The sequence below is a fragment of the Macrotis lagotis genome, chromosome X, assembly GCF_037893015.1.
Source record: "Macrotis lagotis isolate mMagLag1 chromosome X, bilby.v1.9.chrom.fasta, whole genome shotgun sequence".
Taxonomy (NCBI): domain Eukaryota; kingdom Metazoa; phylum Chordata; class Mammalia; order Peramelemorphia; family Peramelidae; genus Macrotis; species Macrotis lagotis.
In genome coordinates, this window is record NC_133666.1 from 449,561,776 (window position 1) to 449,585,675 (window position 23,900).

Below are 23,900 nucleotides of genomic sequence, written 5' to 3' on the forward strand. Positions count from 1 at the left end.
TTCTAATTCCTTCAATTTCTTTTTCTTTTCTAATTGCTGAAGCTAACATTTCTAATATGATATTGAATAGTAGTGGTGATAATGGGCATCCTTGTTTCACCCCTGATCTTATTGGGAATGTCTCTAGCCTCTCCCCATTGAATATAATGCTTGTTGATGGTTTCAGATAGATACTGTTTATTCTAAGGAACAGGCCATTTATTCCTACACTTTCTAGTGTTTTTTAGTAGGAATGGGTGCTGTATTTTGTCAAATATGATCATATTATCTTCTTGGTTGTCAAACTTTTTGCCTGGAGTAAGGAGGTTCTGAGTTCAAATTCAGTCCCAGATAATAATTACCTATATATGTGACCTTGGGCAAGTCACTTAAACTCATTAACTTGCAAAAAAACCCTTCCCATTGTCAAGAGTGAAATAGTATTCTTCCCAGTGGATAGGTAATTCATCTTTCTGCCTGGATTCTTACCAAATCAGCCAATATTTGTTCATTGTTTAGTAGGTACATAGAATTCATTGCAATAAATACTCTGGGTGGATAAAGAAGTGACTTTGTTCTTGTTCTCAAGGAATTTACTATTTGGTTGACAATACAAGATGTAAACTTGTGAAAAGTTACATTACAAAAAATACTTTATAGCAGTGGTAGGAGATATATGGGACAATATGGGACTAATTTCTAAATGAACAAATCACATTAGGAGTAATATAAATTAAGTAATATGAATAAGATCATATCAGGCTGGTAATTTTAGGGATGCCTTTATTGGAGAGGTTTGGGTTTTATCAGCAGTCTAGACTACTGCCCAGTATTTGATAGTCATAAAGTGTATTCAGGGTGGAATATGATAATAGCATTGTATTAAAATAGGTTGTCCATGTGTCACTGCTATACAGGTTCTGGAAGAAATTAGTTAATGTAAAATGAACTATACAGCTGTATTCCTAAATCTAACATAGGATTATCAACTTTCCAAGTTTCATCTAAATACTTATTGGGAGAGATTAGCCACAATATAAATATTTTTATGATGTTAATCAAGTCATTAAATATTGCTTAAGCTTCTTCTGTGGGCTGGAAGGAAGTTAGAAGCTATTGACTCTAACCCCCCTCAATTTTACAGAGGCAAGAAAGAAGGAAAAATTAAAGAAAAGAAAAAGTTTTCACAACATGGGAAATTGGTTGAGTGCCAATGACACAAAAGTATGACTTAAGAAAAAAATGCAGATTTGGGGGAAAGGACAATGAGACCAGTTTTGAGGAGAAGCTAGGAGAGAGAATGAATAGCTCAGTGGATGAAAAGACCAAGAGCAGGAAAGCTCTTAGTTCAGATCCAGACTCTTGATAACTAACTCTGTGACCCCAGGCATGTCACTTAACTGCTGTTTGCCTCAGTTGCCTCAACCATAAAAAGGGGATAGTAAAAAGGAGATAGTAATTCAGTGTATTACACATCGTACACATCATGGCTCCCTTTTAAGCTAGTAGTTGACAAAGCTTTTATTAGTACCTGGATCTTTGGATTCACATTAAGTACTCACTTCATTTTGTAATCCTCTTTTCCCATAAGAAACAATTAGGTTGGAGCTGAACTGGTCAGACAGGTTAATTTAGGGATAGAAGAGTTGAATTTGTACACTTCAGGGAGAAAGCAGTGATTGGTGATGAAGCTAATTCTGGATCTTGGTCAAGAATTAGAATTGTTTTGTATTGTAAATTCCATCAAAACATTCTAAAAATTATTTGACAAAAAATCACTTCAGTATATTTGATTCATTTTATCTACATTGATTGCAAAAGTTAATGATTAACATTTTAATTAAACTTTTTTTCATGTTTTTAGATTTAGTGATTTTAGATTTAATTACGTGGAAAAACAAAACAAAAGTAAAGTAACATATTTGGAATAATGTAGAATGCCAAGAACTAAGTAGAATAAGCTTTCTTGTTGCTGAAAGAGTTATCAGAAATACCAGACACTAAAAACTCATGTACTTTAAGGAGAGGCCTTGAGGTTCATAATATTGAATTTATTTTATTTTACTCAAAATTCTAATAAATTTCTGGATTCTTAGTGAACAAATTTGAATTAGAAGGGGGGAAAAAGACTGCAGTGAGAATGTGTTTGTATTTATAGTTTCAGAAGTGTAAATCACTTTACATTTCTTATTTCACTTATTTATCACAACCAAATTATGAAATGGATATTAATGCTGGTCCCAGTTTGCAAAAGAGAAAGATGATTTAGACTTGTTAAGTAGTTGTTCAGGGTCATACTGCTTGTGTCTGAGATGGGATTCAACCTCTGGTCTTCAACCTCTGGTCTTCATGTTCTACATTCTGTAGTTTAAGACTCCATTGATAATGCTGTGCTTTCCTTCCAAGTAACAGCAATAAAAGAGAGATAAAAATAGAATTTTGAAAATTACAGTAGTCTGGACTCACAGAATTTTAAAAAGGAAATCTCTTTAATATTGTGCCTCATTAGGCACTATTTTGTAAACTTTTAGTTAAATACTCAATTTTTATGATTTTACTCCTTTCCTCTGATCAAAATAGTAACAGTTTCAGAAAAATATGAATTTAAATAATTATTCATAATGATATGACCATAGTTATCAAGATTATTTTTTTGAATAATTTTCATTTTTCCTTATTACATGTAAAATAGTTTTTATCATTTTTAAAAATTTTGAGTTTCAAATTCTCCCTCTCATTCTCACTCCTTCCTGAGAGAATAGAGATTTTTATGTAGGTTATGCTTGTGCAGTCGTGGAAAGCAAATTTCCATATTCATTATGTTGTGAAAAAAACTCCCATGAAAATAGTGAAAATAGCATGCTTTGATTTTTCATTCATATTATCAGTGCTTTCTGTTGAGGTAAGATGTCATCTCAAATTATTTGGGCTTGTCTTGAATCATTGAGAATAGCTAGATCATTCACAGTTGAGCATCATAACTATGTTGTTGTTACTGTGTTCTGCATCAGTTCATATAAAGTTTTTTCTATGTTTTGCTGAAATCATTCTTATTTTATACCACAATGTTATTTCAATACAATCATAATACCATAGCTTGTTCAGCCATTTGCCCAATTGAAGAACTTCCTCTCAGTTTTGCCACCTCAAAAGAACTACTCTAAATAGTTTTCTTTTTTACCGGTTAGGTCTTTTTTACCCCCCCCTTCCATTTTTTTTTGATATCTTTGGGATACAGACATAGTAGTGATACTGTTACATTAAAGGATATATACAGTTCTTATAGTCCTTTATGCTCTTCAGAATGGTTATATTGGTTTACAACTCCACCATTGTGCATTAGTGTCCTCTCAAACTTTTAATGTTAGCCAACCTGTGAGGTGATATTTCTGAGTTGTCAGTATTTTTTCATATGACTCTAGTTAACTTCGGCTTCTTCATCTGAAGAAATCTCCTGTTGATAAATTGGGAATGACTTGTATTCTTAGAAATTTGACTCATTTCTTTCTATTTTGTGAAATGAGGCTTTTTTTATCATAGACACATCTCAATAAATTTTATTTATCCCATATATTTTGTTGGAGAAGAAAACAGCCTTTCATACAATTTAGAAATCTTTTCATTCTAAATATTTAAAATGATTTTGTTTTTTATTGAGAAAGGATAAATGTTTGCTAGCCCCAAAACTGGGTCTCTATGATTCTAGATAGGCCAGGTTTTTATTTTATGATACTTTAATGGACCGTGATCTGATTCTGACCTATCCATTCATTTTTATTTAGTTTAAGTATCACTCATATCTTATATGAAACCATCCTTTAGAGAGGATCTATTTAATATTCCAAAGGTAGACTTTTTTTTTATGTTTTTGCAAGGCAAATGGGGTTAAGTGGCTTGCCCAAGGCCATACAGCTAGGTAATTATTAAGTGTTTGAGGCCGGATTTGAACTCAGGTACTCCTGACTCCAGGGCTGGTGATCTATCCACTGCGCCACCTAGCTGCCCCAGGGCAAAGGTAGACTTTTTAAAACTTATGGAGACCAGTGTCTCTCTCATCACTTGTTCTTACTATGTAGCCAGCTTTTCTTTATCCATCTTTATCATCTATCTGTTGTTGCTCTAACATGAGCTCTCATAACTTCTTGTACTGGAGCTATTATCATAGAAGACTGAAGCTTACTTAGGTCTCCCATTTTTGTCTCTTCAGTGCCTTTTGTGTTAATCAAATTTTCATTCTTTAGGATTGTTTCCTGATTTGTAGCCATAATGATAATATTTGCATCTTATTTGGTTTGTATGATGATTCTGGAGGCAGAAACTTCAGCTACTATCATTTCATTTTTACAAATGAAGAAATTAAGACTTAGAGAATTGAGTCATTTTTCTGTTCAGAGGTAGAGTTTGACTTCTCATTCCAGTCTTTTATGCTGTGCTTTTTCTGAAGTCTTCATAAATTTTACCAGGACAGTGTTGGTATTTAAAAGAATTTTTGTGATTTTCCATATGTACTTCATGTGATTCTATCTGTAGTTATTAAAGATAATTGTATTAAGTCTTGGGATTACTCATCCCACTCATGTCATTATTGGACAATTCACATTTTCCATAAATTCCAGTATTTATCCTCTTTACATTTTTCCTGCATATACTTTTTTTTTAGGGTTCTCAAGGCAAATGGGGTTAAGTGGCTTGCCCAAGGCGACACAGCTAGGTAATTATTAAGTGTTTGAAACCGGATTTGAACCCAGGTACTCCTGACTCCAGGGCTCGTGCTTTATCGACTGTGCCACCTAGCCACCCCTCCCCCTGCATATATTTATATCTGTTTTTGTGTTAGAATGAATGATAGCAGGGATTACTATAATTCATTATATTTGTATTTCCAGTGCTTGTTGTGTTTGATTGACTTATATGAACTAATGCAGAGTATAATAAGTGGAACCAAGAAAACAGAATGCATGTAAATGAAAGAACAGAAAACATGAAATGCAATGCCAGGAATGATAATGACCAAGATTGACTTAACAAAAAAGCTAGAATAAAAGTACCTCCTTCCTTCCTGTCCTTATAGAGAGGGAACCTATGAGTAGGAAATATATATACTTTTGGACAGCATTGGATTTGTTCCACTACTTTTTTTCTCTTCCTATTGTTGTACTTTGTTACAAGGAATGGCTTGTTCAAAGGGGGGAGGATTTATTAAAGAATGAAGATATTGTAAAATGAAGATATTATAAAAAAATATATTAACAAGATTTTTAAAATGAATGAAAGAAAATTTTAAGAAAAATTTAAAAAACATCTATAATGGATACTGTTAGTATAAAGTGTTCTGAAACATTAGCCTCTACCAACCTACTTGAATTTCAGTGTTGTGTTCCTTTACATTGAGTATATTATTGAGCTTTCTATTTTTTAACTAGTACTAAATAGTTTTGGTGATTGTTTTGTAGTATTTTGAAAATCTTAGGTACTGCATAGTTTTGTGGAGGGAATTTCATTGTATACTAGATCGAATTGAACAGCTTTTCCTGTCATTTCTTTCATACCATTTCTCTACTCATAAAAGCACATGCCGGATTGTGGTGTGTGTGTGTGTGTGTGTGTACTCCTATGAGAAGCCTGTTTTCAAAATCTTGGCAGATCTTTTCCATTTTTCTTATGTTTGTTATTTTTTGATTTTCATCCTTAAATGCCCTTGGGATTATTCAGTTTAGTTGATTTCATTGGTTTAGCTTTCTTCAAATTGGTTCTTCACCCTCCATTGCTTCTCTGTTTAATGAGATGATAATTGATTGTGATTTTCCATCTACTTAGGTGTTACAGATTAGTTGTATTTTTAACTGGTGTTGCCCATTGGCTGCCATCTCAGCTTTATTCAAGTAACTTCAACATTTGAACTCTCAAGTGCTTTTTAAGAGTCTTTTGAACTCCTTGTTATGTCAATTGACTGATCTTCTTTTTCCTATTACCCATTTTCCAAATCAATTACTTTTTGTTTTAATGGAATGCCACATCTTTTTTCTCTATTATCTTGCAATTAAATTTATACTAATTTTGATCTTTGCTTTAAGTCATTAATAGACTATACAGACAGGTGATACAAGAATTCATTACATCAGCAACAAATCTTTTACTTTACCTTAAAATATATGCTTCATTTCTTTTTTTTCTTTTTCTTTTTTTTGGTTTTTGCAAGGCAAATGGGGTTGAGTGGCTTGCCTAAGGCCACACAGCTAGGTAATTATTAAGTGTCTGAGACCCGATTTGAACCCAGGTACTCCTAACTCCAAGGCCGGTGCTTTATCCACTGTGCCACCTAGCTGCCCCTATGCTACATTTTTTAATAATATTTGGTATTTACTATGTTCATTGCTTACTGATTTCTTTTACTGAAGAAAGTATGCATGCTGTAGAAGTGTGAGGTGTTCATGTAATTTAAAATCTCTAGCCTCTCATTCCTTATTCTTGTACAGATGACTCCTATTCCTCCTTGATCTTTTTTTGAGTCATGAATCTAGTAGAGATATCACTATGTCAGGGGTATGTACAGTAAAGTAACTTTTTGAGTATAGTTCAGGATTGTTTTCTAGAGTAATTGTATTAATTTACAGCTCAGTATTATGTTCCTGTGTTCCCACAGCTCCTTTAATAATTATAATTTTCTTTTTTGGTCTTCTTGGCAATCTGTTGCATGTGAGGTAAACTTTTAAAGTTATTTTAAATATTTATGATTTGGAACATTTTTTAATATGATTGCTCATAACTTAGGTTTCCTTTTATTTTTTGGCAATTACCTGTTCATATTCTTTGAGCATTTAACTTTAGGGGAATAGTTAATTGTTCTTATAAATTTGAATCAGTTCTATAACTTCTTGGAAATGAAACCCATTATCACAGAAACTTATTGCAAATTGCAAAATTAAAAAAATTTCTCAATTATTTCCTTTCTAATTTTAATTGCATTGGTTTTGTTTATGCAAAATTTTTAAATTATATGTTATCAGAATTGTCTGTAACTTTTTAAATCTTTGGTTAATTTTCTCTTTGATCCTTCATTTATAACTGCAAAAGATAATACCTTCCTTATCTTCATCAATTTGTCTATGATGTGACTTTTTATTTCTTAGGGATTGTATCCATTTGGATCTTGACTTCGTATAAAGTGTGAGATGTTAATCTAATCCTAATTTCTGGCAATTAGTTGTCTTTTCAGTTTTCTCAGCAGTTTTTCTCTAATAAGTGAGTACTTATATGGGTTTTTTGTTGTTGTTTATTTCTATCACATTAGACTCTTCCTGACCTCATTTGGAGTTCTCTTGCAAATACCAAAGTGGTTTGTCATATCCTCAAGTTCATTTTACAGATGAGAAAACCGAGGCAGTTAGGGTTAAGTGACTTAGTCTGGGTCACATAGTAAGTGCCCATATTATCTTTCTGACTCCAGGCTTGGTACTCTGTCCACTGTCTAAATAGACACTTGTCTGATCTCAAGAGCAAGGTAGATAATGGGCCCAATCATTATTGGATTAAAGACTGCCTGGAATTACTTGGTATTAGAGGTTTAAATATAAAATCCTACTCGATACTTAATTATATTGTTGAACTTACTTTGGTTCTCAAAGGCTAGCATCATATAGTTAGTCTTAGGAACCATCTAGCTCTCTAGACTTTTCTTAGTAGTTGAGGTCTTGGTTTCTTGCATGTTATATATGTGTTCTATTTCACTGAGTGATCTTTCTATTTTTTAACTAGTACCAAATAGTTTTGATATGTGTTGTTTTGCAGTGTTGTTGAAAATCTGGTACTGCTAGATCTTCTTCCTTCCCCTCTTGCGGCCCCCCTCCATTATTTCCTTGAGATTCTTGACGCATGGTCTTTTTAAATGAATTTTGTTATTAATTTTTGTAGTTCCCAAATTAATTTAAATAGTTTTATTGACATAATACTGAATAAATAAATAAATCGGTATTGCCATTTTAAATTCTATTGACATATTCCAAAGATAAACAACTAGTTGATCTCTCTCTATGGTTTTTGCAAGGCAAATTGAGTTAAGTGGCTTGCCCAAGGCCACACAGCTATTAAGTGTCTGAGGCTGGATTTGAATTCGCCCCTATAGTTGATATCTTTTTATGCTATTTTTGTCTCTCTTGAATTCTATAAGGAGAATTTTAAGGGCAGCTAGATGGCACAGGAGATAGAGAACCACCTCTTGAACCTTGATGGAGAGCTTGAGTTCAAATTTGGTCTCAGATACATGACACTAGCTGTATGACTTTGGGGCAAGTCACTTAACCTTGATTGCCTTGAGTCCAGAATTATCTCTAATTGTCCTGATTCATATCTGGCTACTGATCAGATGGCTCAGAAAGAGAAAGTGAGATTGGTGACTTAACACTGCAACCCCCTCCCCCACTCAATCCAATTTACTTGCATATCTTCCCTGACATATCTTCCTCTTCTGGGGAAAAAAAAGACAAACATCCATCATCTTCAAAGAACACTTTACAGTTGTATTTATGTAATTTCTTTGTGCTCTTTGGAGGGTAGACTCTCAAATGTTTTATATTTTCTAAAATTATTTTGAATGGAATTTCTCTTTTTGGGTTTTGCTGGGAATATTTAAAGATATTGATTATTTATGTGGATTTATCTTTTCTTTTAACTTTGCTGAAGTTATTGTTTCAGTTTAATTTTAGTTGATCCGCTAGAATTATCTATTTAGAGAATTAATATCTGCAAAAAGTCAAATTTTTGTTGCTTTTCAAGATTTTCTTTATCTAATAGAATGCCCACTCATGGAACACTGGGAAAGAATTCACATTTGGAATCCTAACAGCCAACTCAGAAGATGGCTCCAAAACTTATTATCAGCACATTCTGCACCTTTTCTGCCATTCTGTCACTCTCAGTAACATAGATATGTCATGGGGAGTGGGGAAAGATCCACAGTCTGAAATTTAAGATATAAATGAGATAGAAGCTTTATTCACATTATTTGGAACTTTGAGCTGATGGTTAGTTTCTTCTGTAAGCTAAGTATTATACCATTTCAATAGTTATTTCTTACCAAAATCTGTATACTAAAATGAAGTGTTAAAAAAAATAACAAATTTTTCATGGTTGGCCTTGGAAGATAGCAGGGTATTTCCTTTCTTTCAAGAAAGAAAATGATAGACTTCTAATTAATTGTTGACCTTGGGTCATGAAGAAGGCAACTTTTTTTTTATTTGGTATGCCTTGTTGAAGAATTGGGTCAGAAGTAATATCTAAAGATAGAGAAATGGATGTAAATGCTTGTTGGCACCAACAGACTGGTTTAAATTTGAGGTCATTCATCTTTAGAGAGCACACTACCTTTCTATCCCCCAGGAATGAGAAGCATTTTTTATTTTGTTTCAAGGGTTGTCATGACCAAGGTTATTTCATCAGTGGTTAGTTTCTGATAATGCCCTTCTTTATGCTATTCTCTCTCTCTCTCTCTCTTTTTTCCGGGGAGGTTTGCAAGGCAATGGGGTTAAGTGACTTGCCCAAGGTTGCACAGCTAGGCAATTATTAATTGTCTGAGGTTGGATTTGAACTCAGGTACTCCTGACTCCAGGGCTGTGCACTATCCACTGTGCCACCCCTATGCTATTATCTTTAGATTCTGTGCTTAAGACTAACTATATTGAGTGTTTCCAGCTTTGTAAAAAAGCCAGAGCTTATGCTTTGCTGGCTAGCCATGGAGAACCAGAGTGATGACATAGTAAAGTATCAAGAGTATTATTTTGTATCATTTAAATATTCCAGGCAGTCTTTTACCAGTACTGACCAGGTCCAGTATCTATCTTGCTCTTGTGATCATATTTGTTCAGGAGGCTTTGTTGAGTGAATGAACTATTATTCAAATATAAGAAAATAAAAAAAATTGTGAAAAAATGTAAAAACTTGAGCTATTTTTGTATTAATATTATGGTTTATAAAATTTGAATCTTTTTTTAGAATCCATACTATCCAACATAATCCATTTTTATTCTGTATATCTTTTAGGTACGTAATTAATTGAATGAAGTCAAACCTATTAGAGCAAAAGCTCCTTAGTTTATTTTTTTCTTTATTTATTTTGAATTCCACAACTTTTCCCCCAATCTTGCTTCCCCCTACCCCCCAAAGAAGGCAGTCCTAGTCTTTACATTGTTTCCATGGTATACATTGATCCAAGTTGAATGTGATGAGAAAGAAATCATATCCTAAAGGTAATAGTCTTTGTTCTCTGTTCAAACTCCACAATTCTTTATACATTGCTAAAATATTCTTATTTAAGAGCAAACATAATACCCCCTCTCCCACAAAAATATAGAACCTCATGAGAAATAAAGTAAAAGAAAGAGAAAAAAAAATTTTCAGTCTGTGTTCTGATACCATCAGCTCTGTCTCAGGTGGATCGTATTCTTAATGGTAAGACCATCACAGAAGCCACCTCCATACTTTTCCACAGTTGCCGCCGCTGACTGTAACTCCCTTCATCCATTCCTCCCCACTACCATATGCTATATTCTCTTTCTCCCTTCACCCCTCTTCCAAAATGTAATGTAGGTCAGCTGAGTGGTGTAGTGGACAAAGCACCAGCCCTGGGGCCAAGAGGCCCCCAAGCCCACATCGCACCCCAGAGACCTAGCAAGTACCCCTCCCTGTGGTCCCGGACAGGCTACCCAATCCTAGCACCTTGCAAAAAGTAAAAAAGATAATGCATTATATCTGACTATTCTCTCCGATGATCTCCTCCATCACCCACATCCCCACCCCTTTGTCCCCCTTCTTACTCCAATTGCTTATACCCTATTGAGTGTGAATGCTATTTCCTCTCTGAGCCATTTCTGATAAGAGTGAAGGTTCCTTCATTCCCCCTCACCTTTCCCCCTTCCATATCATTGCAAAAGCTCTTTGCAAAAACAAAAGTCTTATATGAAGTATCTTAGCATATTCCACCTCTTCTTCCTGTTACTCCCAGTACATTTCCCTTTTAGCCATTGACTCCATTTTTACAATATCTTATATCTTCAAATTCAGCTCTCTTCGGTGCTTCATCTATAAAAAGCTCCTTCTATCTCCTCTACCAAATGAGGAAGCTCATATGAGCATTATCAGCACCATTTTTCTATGTAGGAATACATGCAGTTCATCATCATTAAGTCTCTCATATTCTCCCCTTCTCCTCCACTCTATGCTGCACCTGAGTTGTATTTGAAGGTCAAACTTTGTGTTCAGCTCTGGTCATTTCAACAAGAACATTTGAAGTTCCCATTTAACTAAAGGTTCATCTTTTCCCCTGCAAGAGAATGTTCAGTTTTGCTGGGTAGTTGATTCTTGGTTGCATTCCAAACTCTTTGTCTTCCGCAATATTATATTACAAGCCCTACAAGCCCTTAATGTAGTTTCTGCTAAATCCTGTGTGATCCTGACTGCAGCTCCACGATATTTGAAATGTCCTTCTGACTGCTTGTAATATTTTCTCTTTGACTTAGGAGTTCTGGAAATTGTCTTTAATATTCCTAGGGGGTTGTTTGTTTTTGGCTCTCTTTCCAGTGGAGATTGGTAGATTCTCTCAATTTCTATTTTGCCCTCTGCTTGTAGGATATCAGGACAGTTTTCCTGTAGGATTTCTTTAGAAATGAGGTCAAGACTCTTTTCCTGATCATGACTTTCAGGTATCCCAATAATTTTTAAATTATCTTTCCTGAAACTATTTTCCAGATCAGTTGTTTTTTTCAATGAGATGTTTCACATTTTCTTCTAATTTTTCATTCTTTTGGTGTCTTGATTTCTTGTAAAGTCATCAGTTTCCTTTAGCTCCACTCTACATCTGGAGGATTTGTTTTCTTCAGAGAGCTTTCTTATCTCCTTTTCCATATGGCCAATTCTGCTTTTTAAAACATTCTTCTCCTCAATAACTTTTTGAACTGTTTTATCCATTTGACCTAAGCTGATTTTTAACATGTTATTTTCTTCAGCATTTTTTTGGATCTCCTTGACTAAGCTGCTGACTTCATTTTCATGTTTTTCCTGCATTTCTTTCATTTCTTTTCTCAATTTTTCTTTCTATCTCCTTTCCTTGATTTTCTAAATATTTTTTGAGGTCTGTCATAGCCTGAGCTCAACTTCCATTTTTCTTGGGAGTCTAGATTCAGGAGCTTGTACTTCTTCATCTTCAGATTGAGTATTTTGATCCTCCTTGGGATCATAGACAAAGTATTTGTCCATGGTCCAGTTCCTCTTTTTTCTCTGTTAACTCATTTCTCTAGCCTGTGCCTGATTAGGGGGATGCTTCCTGAGCTTTTGTGTAATTTTGGGACACCCCTCCCTCAAGGACCTCAGGGTGTGAGACTCTGATTGCTCTCCTCACACCCCTCTGCCATGGGGCTATGGGAGGGGGTCCCTGTTCTATGAGGGGACCTAGACTGCAACCAGGATCTGGTTGTGGTTAGAGCCCCAGAGTCCTGTTTCAGGGACAGAGAACAGACCCCTATCTTCAGTGGGTTTAACACTCAGGGTATAGTTTCTTGGAGGCTCCTGCTTGCTGGCTCCTGCTTCCATTTCCTGGATCTGGGCAGCTGAGTGCCACGACCTCGCTGACTGCTGCAACCGGCCTGAGGGCCTGGGCTTCAGCCTTACTCTGGCAGAGGTCTCACCACTGATTCTCCAAGTTGTGCCCAGTGCTCCCCGGGGTACAGGTCAGGAAACGGCTTCTGCTGCTCAGAGCCACGGCTCCCAGGTGCTCTGGGGCTGTTCCTGGGAGGCTGAAGTTTCTGCACTGTGGCGGGCTGCCCCTCTAACCCGGTGGAATGGATTTTTTTCCCACTATTTTCCAGGTTACCTTGGGCTGGAGAATTGCCTCACTGGATCTTTCTGTGGGTTTTTTCTCTCAAAAATTTAGAGTCATAATTTTAAGATTTTTGAAATATTTGGAGAGAGCACCTAGGAGAGGCTCTTCTGCTGCCATCTTGGCTCCACCCCCGAATCATTTTAAACTTAGCAAATCTATTTTATGTTTTTGGTTTGAGTTCAGGGTTATAAGATTTTTCTAATGGCATTTTCAATTTTATTCTAGAAGAACATAAACCTAATGTGAAATAAGGATTTTCCCGTTCTTATATCTTATATTGTTTTAGGGTCCCTGAAGTGCAATTTTCTATGATACCATACTTCCAACTCTGTTAGATGCCCTCCAAAGCTCTCAGCTGGCAATTTTTATATCCCCATGGACAGTGTTCAGTATAAATAATAACATATTCATCCCTTGTGTCCGTGACATCACTAGTAAAGGGTATGTTAAGGTGTCTTACTGAGCAGGAAGTTTAATATTTCTGAATTACCCTTTTGGGACTAGGATTGGGGGGAGAGAGAGAGGGGGGGGGGGAGAGAGAGAGAGAGAGAGAGAGAGAGAGAGAGAGAGAGAGAGAGAGAGAGAGAGTGAGTGTATGTGTGTGTGTATTTTGTATGTTTTCTTTTGTATGGTGGTTGAAAATTTGTTCTGGTACATATAATGTATAGAGGGAATTCTTTTAATTTTGTTAAATATGGTTTGTTTATTTTTAAATTTTAAAAATGTTTTTAGTAAGCTTGGGGAAGAATACTTAATTTTATATATTATAGAAAATATTTTAACTTCCCCCAGGGTTAGGGAAATTTATTTTTATTATATTGACATTTAAAGTATATATTTTAATTTTTTTTCCTTAATAGAGGGATAATGAATAGACTTGTGGTTTTATTGGTATAGGAAACTCTAAAATCAGCACCTTACCTGTAACTTTGAGCTTGAGTTGACTAGGGCTCCAGAAGTTGTGACTTGCCCAGGATTATGCAGACATTATATGTCAGAGGTGGGATTTCACAGACTCTATTCCTCACTATATATACAATCTAAGCCATGCTTTATCTCATTTTTTAATTGATGGAAGACATAAATAGTAAACATTGATATTGTGCTTATTATGTGCCATACACTGTGCTAAACATATTACAACATTTATTCCATTTAATCCTTACCACAATATTGGGAGGTAGTTGCTGTTAGGAAACTGTCCTTCAGGAAGACAGAAGTTAAGTAACTTATACAAGGTCATATAGCAAGTAAATATCTGAGATCAGATTTGAACTTATCTTCTTGACTTCAGGAGCAGTGCTTCATCCATTTAGTCAATTACAATGCTCAGTTGATTTTCTAATATCTTACTTGCCTTACTTGATTTGTGCTCTGAATTTTAAAACCTCCTAACTAGTATTACTAATGTGTTAGCGTTTTTTTTTTTGTTTCATTAGATTTTTAATTGCAATGATTTCTTTAGTTATCATTTGATCCCAATAAGTTCTAAAGATTTTGTAAGAGTTTATGGTTCTAAATCAAAGACAGGTGTGGGAGGGGGCTTCTTATTCCTTCAAAAAAAAATCTTAGTCATTTTAAGATTACTTAAAAGTGGGGGCGGCTAGGTGGTGCAGTGAATAAAGCACTGGTCCTGGAGTCAGGAGTATCTGGGTTCAAATCTGGTCTCAGACACTTAATAATTACCTAACTGTATGGCCTTGGGCAAGCCACTTAACCCCATTTGCCTTGCAAAAAAACCTAAAAAAAATTACTTACAAGTGAAAAGTAGCCTAATTTAGTTATTTTAGTTATTATGTAAATGAAATATACAAAAGACAAAAATAGGCAGTAATGGCAAACATTTAACTCTTTAAAATTTACATAATGCTTTTTTACGTATCTTCATCTTCAAAACCACCCTTTGATGTTTGCTACTGGTAGGGTTTCTCACAAATGAGGAAATGACTCAGTTTTTTTTTAATTTTTTAAATTGGAGAACAAATAAAGAACTTGGAATAAATTTGTAGAAAATTATGCTGTTTACAAATTTATTTATTTATTTTTGCAAGACAATGGTTTTAAGTGATTTGTGTAAGGTCACACAGCTCGGGAATTATTAGGTGTCTGAGGTCAAATTTGAACTCAGGTCCTCCTGACTCCAGAGTTGGTGCTTTATCCACTGAGCTACCTAACTGCCCAAAGGTACCTAGCTGCTTTGTTCACAAATTTTTGAAAAGTAAGTTTAAATAGTATTTAAACAACAAATAACAGTAAAAGAACATTTTTCTGATAGAGTACCAAAAATAGTTTATGCCTGGATAGCATACTCAATTTACAGTAGTGCAACTTTTAGGAACATATGTTGACTTTAAATACGCCACAGAGAGTTATAGCTCCACACTTCAATAACATGTTGACAACTTCTTTAGAAAACTTTTTTTTAAAGACATAAATCAAATTTTCCCTCATGTGACCTATTTCCTCCATGTTTAAATATTCAGAAGAGCTTATAGATGTATCTAGAATAAGTAACAAGTTGCTAATAGGTTTTTGAAATTAAAATTTTAGGGAAATGACAGTAAAATAAAGTGAAGATGGAATAATACAAACTTAATTACTTACAAGCATATCCTTTTGATGATAGGTTGGGAGGGCAAAGTTTCCTTTTATGCTAAGTTAAAAAAACAGATCATTTTGTATAAAAATTTTAATAACTTTAGGAGAATATCTCTGCTGCTATCATGTGAATAATTCTTTGTAGTGTACTTACTCAGTTATCAATATCAATATATGTGTCCCTGACAATTTTTCTCAAAAGATAAGGAAGGGCTTTTGGGGAATGAAGTCAGTTTTGGACATGTTCACTTTTAAGAAGTTTATGAGACATTTATTCAAGAAGTCTTATACATAGTTGGTGATGTGAGACTAGAGGTCGTGAGAAAAGACTTTAAATTGTTAATTAAGAGATCATTTGTAATCTGGAAAAATATGTTTCAATTGATTGATGAAATTGGAAGCCATATTGCATCAAGTGAGACAAAAGGAAGTAGACTCATTTTTCTAGATGATAAGCCATAGAGGAGAAGAAAACTATAGGACAATAATTAATGCGTATGGATGTTGCAATTGGGTTTTTTAAAGGATTTCAGAAACATGGGAATGTTTCAATATTCTATGCAATAGACATAGATAGATTGAACATTAGTGGGAATGGAAGTAAAAGAAGGGCAGTCTGCTAGACGGGATGGAATAGGTTCACTTATGCATGAAGATTTTGCTTTGACAAGGAGATGGGTTTACCTTTTTCTATGAGACAGGTATGAAGCAGAAAAGAAAAATATTTGTCCTTTATTTTTGAAGAAGGTGATGCCATGACAAATGCATGAATTAGATTTGAGTGAGGGGGTTGTGCTAAGCAACCAGCCTCACTTTCTCCTCCAGAGTCTTCTGAATCCAAAGACCAGATATGAATCAGAATGACTGGAGATGACCCTGAATTCGAGGCAGTCAGGGTTAAGTGATTTGCCCATGGTCACACAGCTAGTAAATATCTACGACTGCTGGATTCGAATGCCTGTCCTGATTCCAAGGCTAGTGCTGTCTGTATTCACTGTGTCATCTAGCTACTCTAGGAGGAGATAGGGGAGGGTATCCTGAATGGTGTGAGATGAGGAGGGAATTAGAGGAACCTCTTATTTATATATGCCTTAAATCAATGGACAAATTTTAGTAGATAAGGGAAGCCATGGAAGTTTGAATGTCAAACTGTTACCACACCCTATTGGTTGAAGTATTATCACCTAATAAGATAATAATTCACTGTTCACTGCATTTGAACTGAATTTTATCACTAAACCTTCAGAAAGTTCCACAGAATTTTATTCCTAAACCTTCAGAAAGTCCCACAGAATGGTGTAGTCTAGCCAGATTATCTCAACTGGGGCCAAATTAGTCTCAGAAGTTCAGAGTTGCTGATCAGAGTTGTACTATTGTTATTACTGTGTTGGATGAATGAAAGAATAGCAAAGAATTAAATTAACACCTGAGCCTCATACCCTTATCCAGTGTGCTTAGTATAGTTGTTTACCATTGGGTGGCCTTACATACTTTTTAAAGGGTAATCAAAATTTTAAGACAGTAAGACCTCAGGTAAACTACATAAATATGAAGCATACCTGTAGATTAATTTCAAGTAAGATATACATTAATAATTTTGTTATTTTTGTGTTTCAGTTTAAATAAAAAAATAAAAACCCATGTATTGTATATTTTTGACATTTAAGCAATACTCTTCAAAATTTGAGAATTACTAACTTTATTTCCCACAATATTTTATTCCATTTTAGTAATTTTTCCTGTGAAAACTTATGTTTCTTTAATTAGGAGTTTTGAAAGCATGTTGGTTATATTCATCTTGTAAGATACATTTTGGTTATGTACTAGTGTTTTTTTCTGTAGATAGTGTCTATAGCACTTTTGTTTATAAAGTGCCGGACTTAGTTCACTCCCTGTATCCTCACAACCCTGAGAAGTTATAGGTACTATTATTATTATTATTATTATTATTATTATTATTATTCCCTTTTTATTTCTAAGGAAATTGATAATTAAGAGAGATTAGGTGATTTGCCCAAGGTCAACATAGCTAAATTGGATTTGAATTCAGATCTTCCTTGCAAGTTCAGTTTTCCTTTACCCTAGCTATTGTTACACTTATGCACTAAATTCATGTAAATTATATGGAGGAAGATTACTTTTTTTTAAGAAAGATTTTATTTATTTTGAATGACAATTTTTCCACCTATTGTTTCCTTCCCCCCACCCCCCACAGAAGGCAGTCTGTTAATCTTTACATTGTTTCTATGGTATACATTGATCCAAGTTGTATGAGGAGAGAGAACTTATATCTTTAAGGAAGAAGAATAAACTATAAGAGATAGCAAAATTACATAAAAAGATAATAGTTTTTTCCCCCCCCTAAGTTAAAGGTAACTGTCTTAGGTCTTTGTTTAAACCCCACAATTCTTTCTCTGGATACAGATGGTATTCTCCATTGCAGATGGCCCAAAATTGTCCCTGATTGTTGCACTGATGGAGTGAGCAAGTCCATCGAGGTTGATCATCACCCCTATGTTGCTATTAGAGTGTACAGTGTTCTTTTGGTTCGGCTCATCTCGCTCAGCCTCAATTCATGTGAATCCTTCCAGGCATCTCTGAGTTCCTATCCCTCCTGGTTTCTAATAGAACAGTAGTGTTCCATCACATGCATACACCACAGTTTGTTAAGCCATTCCCTAGTTGATAGATATTCACTCAATTTCCAATTCTTTGCCACTACAAATAGAGCTACTATCAATATTTTTGTAGAAGTGATGTTTTCACCTCTTTTCATGATCTCTTCAGGGTATAGACCCAGTAGTGATAGTGCTGAATCAAAGGGTATGTACATTTTTATTGCCCTTTGGGCATAATTCCAAATTTCTCTCCAGAAAGGCTGGATGAGTTCACAGCTCCACCAACAATGTATTAGTGTCCCAGATTCCCACATCCTTTCCAACATTGATCATTGGAGGATTAAATATGTAATACTTACTGGAGAAAGTTTTGCAGGTCAATTATTGATTTTCCCAGTCCCGCCCCTTTTCCCAGATACATGAACATTAATATGTGAACGTTCTTGGGAAATCTGGCAATAACTATACTAATTGAAAGTATGAAACCAAAAGTTTTCCTGCTTTCTCTCTTTGATCTGGGTAGGAAAAGGTTATGGTGAGAACACCTTAGAAGTGAATTTTCTTGATATAGACTCATAGGATTTAGATCTAGACGAAGTCTAGTCCAGTTCTCTTTTGAAAACCAAGACCTAGAGTGATGTGAAAAGATTTTCCTCAGGTAATATAGCTAGTAAATAAATTTAAATCCCTAGGCTTTTGCTTCAGATTTTATGATCTCTCATTGTATAATAACTGCACCATTATATGGCAGAGTAGTCTTTAGAATTTCACTTTTAAAGAATTTGTGAAGGAAAGCACAAATTTTAGATGCATTGTTATGCTTGTACTTAGGGAATTTAAAAAAATCCTGGTGATGCTTTTGTTCTTGTCCTTAATTGTAATTCCTCAAACAAGTGTACTAGCTCTAGAAGGAGTGATTGGAGTGATGTCTTGCAGATAACAGATGTATAATAAATGTTTGTTGATTTGTGATACTCTGGGTTCCTGTAATGAAACCCAAAGTAAAAATCCCTTTATCCTAAGAAAATGAATCTTTGATGCTAAAATTTCTAGAGTAAATTAGAGGAAAATAATGGCTATTTTTCATGAATTATACTTTATGGAAGAAGTTATATAAATTTTATTTCATATTTTGAAGAATTCCTGTATTATACTAAAATTCTTTAATGTGTTATTTTGGTGCCTCCTTGTGGAGATTTATATTATTGATAATAATCGAAATGAATTATTGAATGTTTTGAAAATAAAGCTTTGTGAAAACTGACTTATAAAAATATTCTTAAGTACTTTAGGAGGTTAAGATTTATTTAGATTTATCTCTTTACTTACTGTGATTTCTTTTTTTAATTTTAGAAAGGTTTTATTTTGAGTTTTACAATTTTTCCCCCCAGTCTCACTCCCCCCCCCCACAGAAGGCAGTTTGCTAGTCTTTTATGTTTCATTATTTAAATTTGGCTATTCTCGATTAACTAATAAATTAAATTATTTTTGTGATCCACGATCATCATAATTATATTAGTAACTTTATAAACCCCTTATTTAAGAATTAATGTTAGTCAGTTTACCTGTAGTTAAATTTGTATGTGTTTTCATCAAAAATATTTTAAGTATAGTAAAATATGCAGAATTAGTTGCTATTTTGAATTCCTTTTTGACTTTGTGATTGTGATATAAAAGCAGCAGTAACTTTATTCAGTCCTCAGTTTTATTGTTTATAATAGTATTTGCTTTAGGTAAGATTTGCTGTACTTTCCCCACCCATTATTTTTAGCAACTTATAAGGGCTTTTAGGTCAGTAATAATTGGGAGCCTGATGAATATAGTGCATGTTATATTAAGGAAATTTTAAAATAACAGTTTTATTATCAACACAAGAGGATGAACAATAAACTTTTTACAATTTTTCTCAGGAACAGGGATTTCAGGAACAGAGAAATCCCTTATAGATAAAATTTTAGAATCTCATTCCTGTTATATTTTCCTGTCTTATTCTTAGAACTGGAAAAAACCTTAGAGGTCTTTTAGTCCAATACCATCATTTTATAGATGAGGAAAACTGAGACCCAGAGAGGGTATTGACTTGGCAAGGTTTCACAGGTAGTAAGTAGCCGAACTGAGGTCCTCTAACTTCCAAATCCAGGGCTCTGTCACCTGTACCATACCTTTCTGACTTGGTTCCATTGTCTTTAATTTTTCTTCATAAACCATTCTATTCAACTTGATAGCCTTCTTTGAGTTGCAGAGCCCAGAAATAAAAATGTAGATTTGGAGCAATAATGAGTGAGGGGAGAATTTCCAAAATAAAATATGAGGGGTAAAGGATAGTAGTGAATTCAAAATAGTCTCAAAGGCCCTGCTTGAGGGATAGAGAGAAAAATATTACTTCTGTTTAAATTGATGGGTAAGAAAGTAGTAGGTGAAGAATTCTACTTTTGTGTCTTATGTTTTGTCTGATAGCAGGATGCTAAGGTAATAAGTGCATGCTTTCTATAGCCAGTGGAACATTAATGGAGAGAAGTAAATTAGGGAGAAATTTGGGAAGCCTATCCCATATTGACAAATTAAAATTTTTAACAGTAATTGAAAGTCTCTTAGGAAGGAATCTATGCCTTGAGAAATGTAGGTACTCCAAATAGTGCTGGGAGGATTCTCACATAGTAGGTAAAACTTAGTAGTTGGAAGCAGCAGAAGCAGATATTAGACATTTGGAAAGAATGGAGGAAAGAAAGCAGCTATTAGATTAGAGACTTTAAGGGGAAGGTGGGGAAAGGCAACAGAGATCAGGGTCAGTACTTTAGAGTTAGAATTCTGGAATGAATATAAGAGTTCATGGAATAGGAGCGAAGGAAATAAGCTAATGAATAATTGTTAAAAAAAATAGGGAATGTGCTAGTAATTTAAATCTTATTCTTATGGTTTCTGTTTTTTTTTGAAAAATGAAATAAAAATATTAGTTATTAAGGAAGATACATTTTGGGATAAGTAGTTTAAAGTTTAATGAAAAGTTTGACAATATTAAGATTTTGAGAGCTTGTTAGGAAGCAAGAATGATTATTGTTTTGCATAGTCAAGTGAGGATTCTGTGTTGTGAATTTTTTAGGAAGGGAATCAGGACAATTTTGTCTTTCTGCAAAGCCATATAGTTGTGTTTATAGAAAAGCAATGATAATCCTAGAGGTTACTAAGGACTGGAAGTGAATGTAGAGGCACGATTATTCCTTAAATGATTCTTCCAGTCTAAAGAGTGAAATGGAGAGAAATTACTCATTGATTTCTGTTCTGAAATCTCTCCAAGATTGAAACCAGGTGTTTCAAATCACCTCATGTGTTTGTTCCTTTTTCTTTATGTCCCTTTTAGAACTCTCAAGGTTAGTCAGTTATTTTCCTCACAATTTCATTAGGAAATTTGCCAAAGGCATCCTTTCGAGGCAGCTGTCTCTGGACCCTTGGAGGCTATCAGTAATGTGTTTCTAGTCCATGAGGTATTCGACAAAAAGTGTTGGGTTAAGCTAGGTCCTTGGTGCTTAAAGAAAAAAAATTCCTTTTACTATACACTCATATATCCTTTGTTATAGTAAAATGCTTCATCAACATTTTAAGGCTCTTCCTATTTTAGATTTTTTGTCATTCTTGCTTTTTTAGAAATAAATATATTATGTAAGTATTAATGTCAGAAAGGAGGCTCAACCCTTAAATTTGTTTTTTTTACCCAGTGTTGCTTCTTTTAAATAACAGATGGTTGGAGGTATTGCATAAATGAGTCTCTTGTTAGGAAACTTTTAAATTTTTGATCATTTTCATTATTACTTTTAAATTTTGGCAAGCAGATTGATTGTGGTCTTTTTATTATAAGAAGCTTTGTGCTTGTTAAATTTTCCTTTATGTAAAGTTGATGGAAATATTAAATATGTATGATACTGAAATTAATGTTATTTGTTAAATTATTAGAAATATGAAATTCATTTATCCTTTTCATATCTCACTTAACATTAGAGGCAACTGTTATAACATATGTACTTAAAATATATTTGATTAAATGCTTCTCATTTTCCTAAACTGTCTTCTTTCAGCCACCCACACAGAATATGCCTATGGGTCCAGGAGGGATGAATCAGAGTGGCCCTCCCCCACCTCCGCGTTCTCACAACATGTCTTCAGATGGAATAGTAGGTGGGGGTCCTCCTGCACCACACATGCAGAACCAGATGAACGGCCAGATGCCTGGTAAGTTTTTCTCTTCTAAGACATTAACACCAGAGTTGCTTAGCAACTGAAACGACATGGGGGCTCAAGGGATACTAGATTGTTGATGACAAAACTGCTTTGAATGCCCCCGAGTACAAGCTCTCTTAGAGTTTGTTAGCTACAGAGCTACGTGACCTGTATTCAGTGTTTATCAGGCTGCCCTTGGGCTTTGATGTAGCTGACACACAGCATTCCTCTGATGAACAGAACTGGCTAAATTTAGTCTGTCTGAAACCATGCAGTAAAGCTGACTTTAAAAGCTTTTTGGAAAAAAAAAGTGTTGGCCTATGTTTTATCTGTTCATGTATAAATCTTATAAATGTGGGCATTTTTTATTGACTTTAAGTTCATATTAAAAATAACATCTTGGAAGAAATATAGAAAAATGACAAAAACAGTCTAAATTTGCTACTAACTTCAAATTCTTAATTGTTGCAATTAGTTATATTTAAGTATAAATTTTCATTGAGAGATCATGCTCACACATTAAGGTGTGAATATCAGTTCTAATCTTTATTAAAGAATGACATTAAAAAGAATACTTGAAAAATAAAACATCAAACAACATTGGAAAATAAGGTGATGAAAAGTTTTTGTATAATTAGCTAGGGCACCCTAGTATCTTTATTCTCTTGTTACAAGTGTAGCCTTTTAGAAGTTTTCTTTACTCTCAGGCCATTGGATGCTATTTATTTACTATTAAATATCTTTGAGGTATATTTTTAAAATTAGTGATCTTCATTCTTTAAATATTTGAGTGTCAGTCTCTTCTATGGCTAATTAGGCAGGTGGGTCCCAATAACAGAGAAGAAAGTGAAAGCAGAAGGAAGGATATATTCCACCCAATGTTCTTTTAACTAACCCAAACCAAATTTCCATTAAAAATGGCATTTATAGCCAGGACAGCCCAATAAACTGGTATCTGGCCTTTTAGAGGCACACTGCTTTGGTAGCTAAGTTCTAAATTACCTGTCCACTTACTGACCCAAACCCAAATGTCCCTTCACAGATTATTTCATTCACCTTCTGCATGTGATTGTTGAAGATACCAAGATTAAGGTAGTTTAGGAAGGTGATTAGCTCCAAGTGACAGAACAAATATAATTGGAATAAGGACCCAGTTTGCCTCACTTTTGGTCTATTTTTTTTCCACTACATAGTGCTATTTTCTATACTTAATCTTAAACTCTGCTTCCTCATCTTGCTTTGAAGCTTAACATCATCTAAAATTGGATTTGTACAACTTTGCAACCTAGGGTACCTTGTATTTGTGGCATTTTTGTCTAGGTTTTGGTGCAGGATTTTGACATAGGCTCGACTACATTGTGAAACTAGACATTTGAGTATGGGCCTTGGGAATGATAATCCTTTTCCCTCCTTTCCTCTATGCCAAAGCTACTATTGGCATGATCTTTGATGAATCTGTTGTTGGGCATTTGAAGTAGTTTAAAAGTTAGAATTTATCCAGAAGTTTCTGACAGCCACTGAATAGTACTCAGATGGCATAAAAAGAGGGGGAAAATTAAAAACAAGGAACATTCAAAATAAATAACTTATGGTCAACTTAAAAATTAAAGTTAGGTGATTTTATA

General features: G+C 34.4%; 1 protein-coding gene across 10 annotated transcripts in view; it reads left to right on the forward strand.

Annotated features, from left to right (window-relative positions):
• Positions 1-23,900, forward strand: part of LOC141500853 (protein SSXT-like) — an 84,076-nt gene that overhangs the window by 15,454 nt on the left and 44,722 nt on the right. For all 10 annotated transcript variants that reach the window (XM_074204355.1, XM_074204363.1, XM_074204361.1 and 7 more), the window contains one exon: positions 22,134-22,287. In XM_074204355.1, the coding sequence (XP_074060456.1) occupies positions 22,134-22,287 (154 nt within the window). The remainder of the gene's footprint in view (positions 1-22,133; positions 22,288-23,900) is intronic.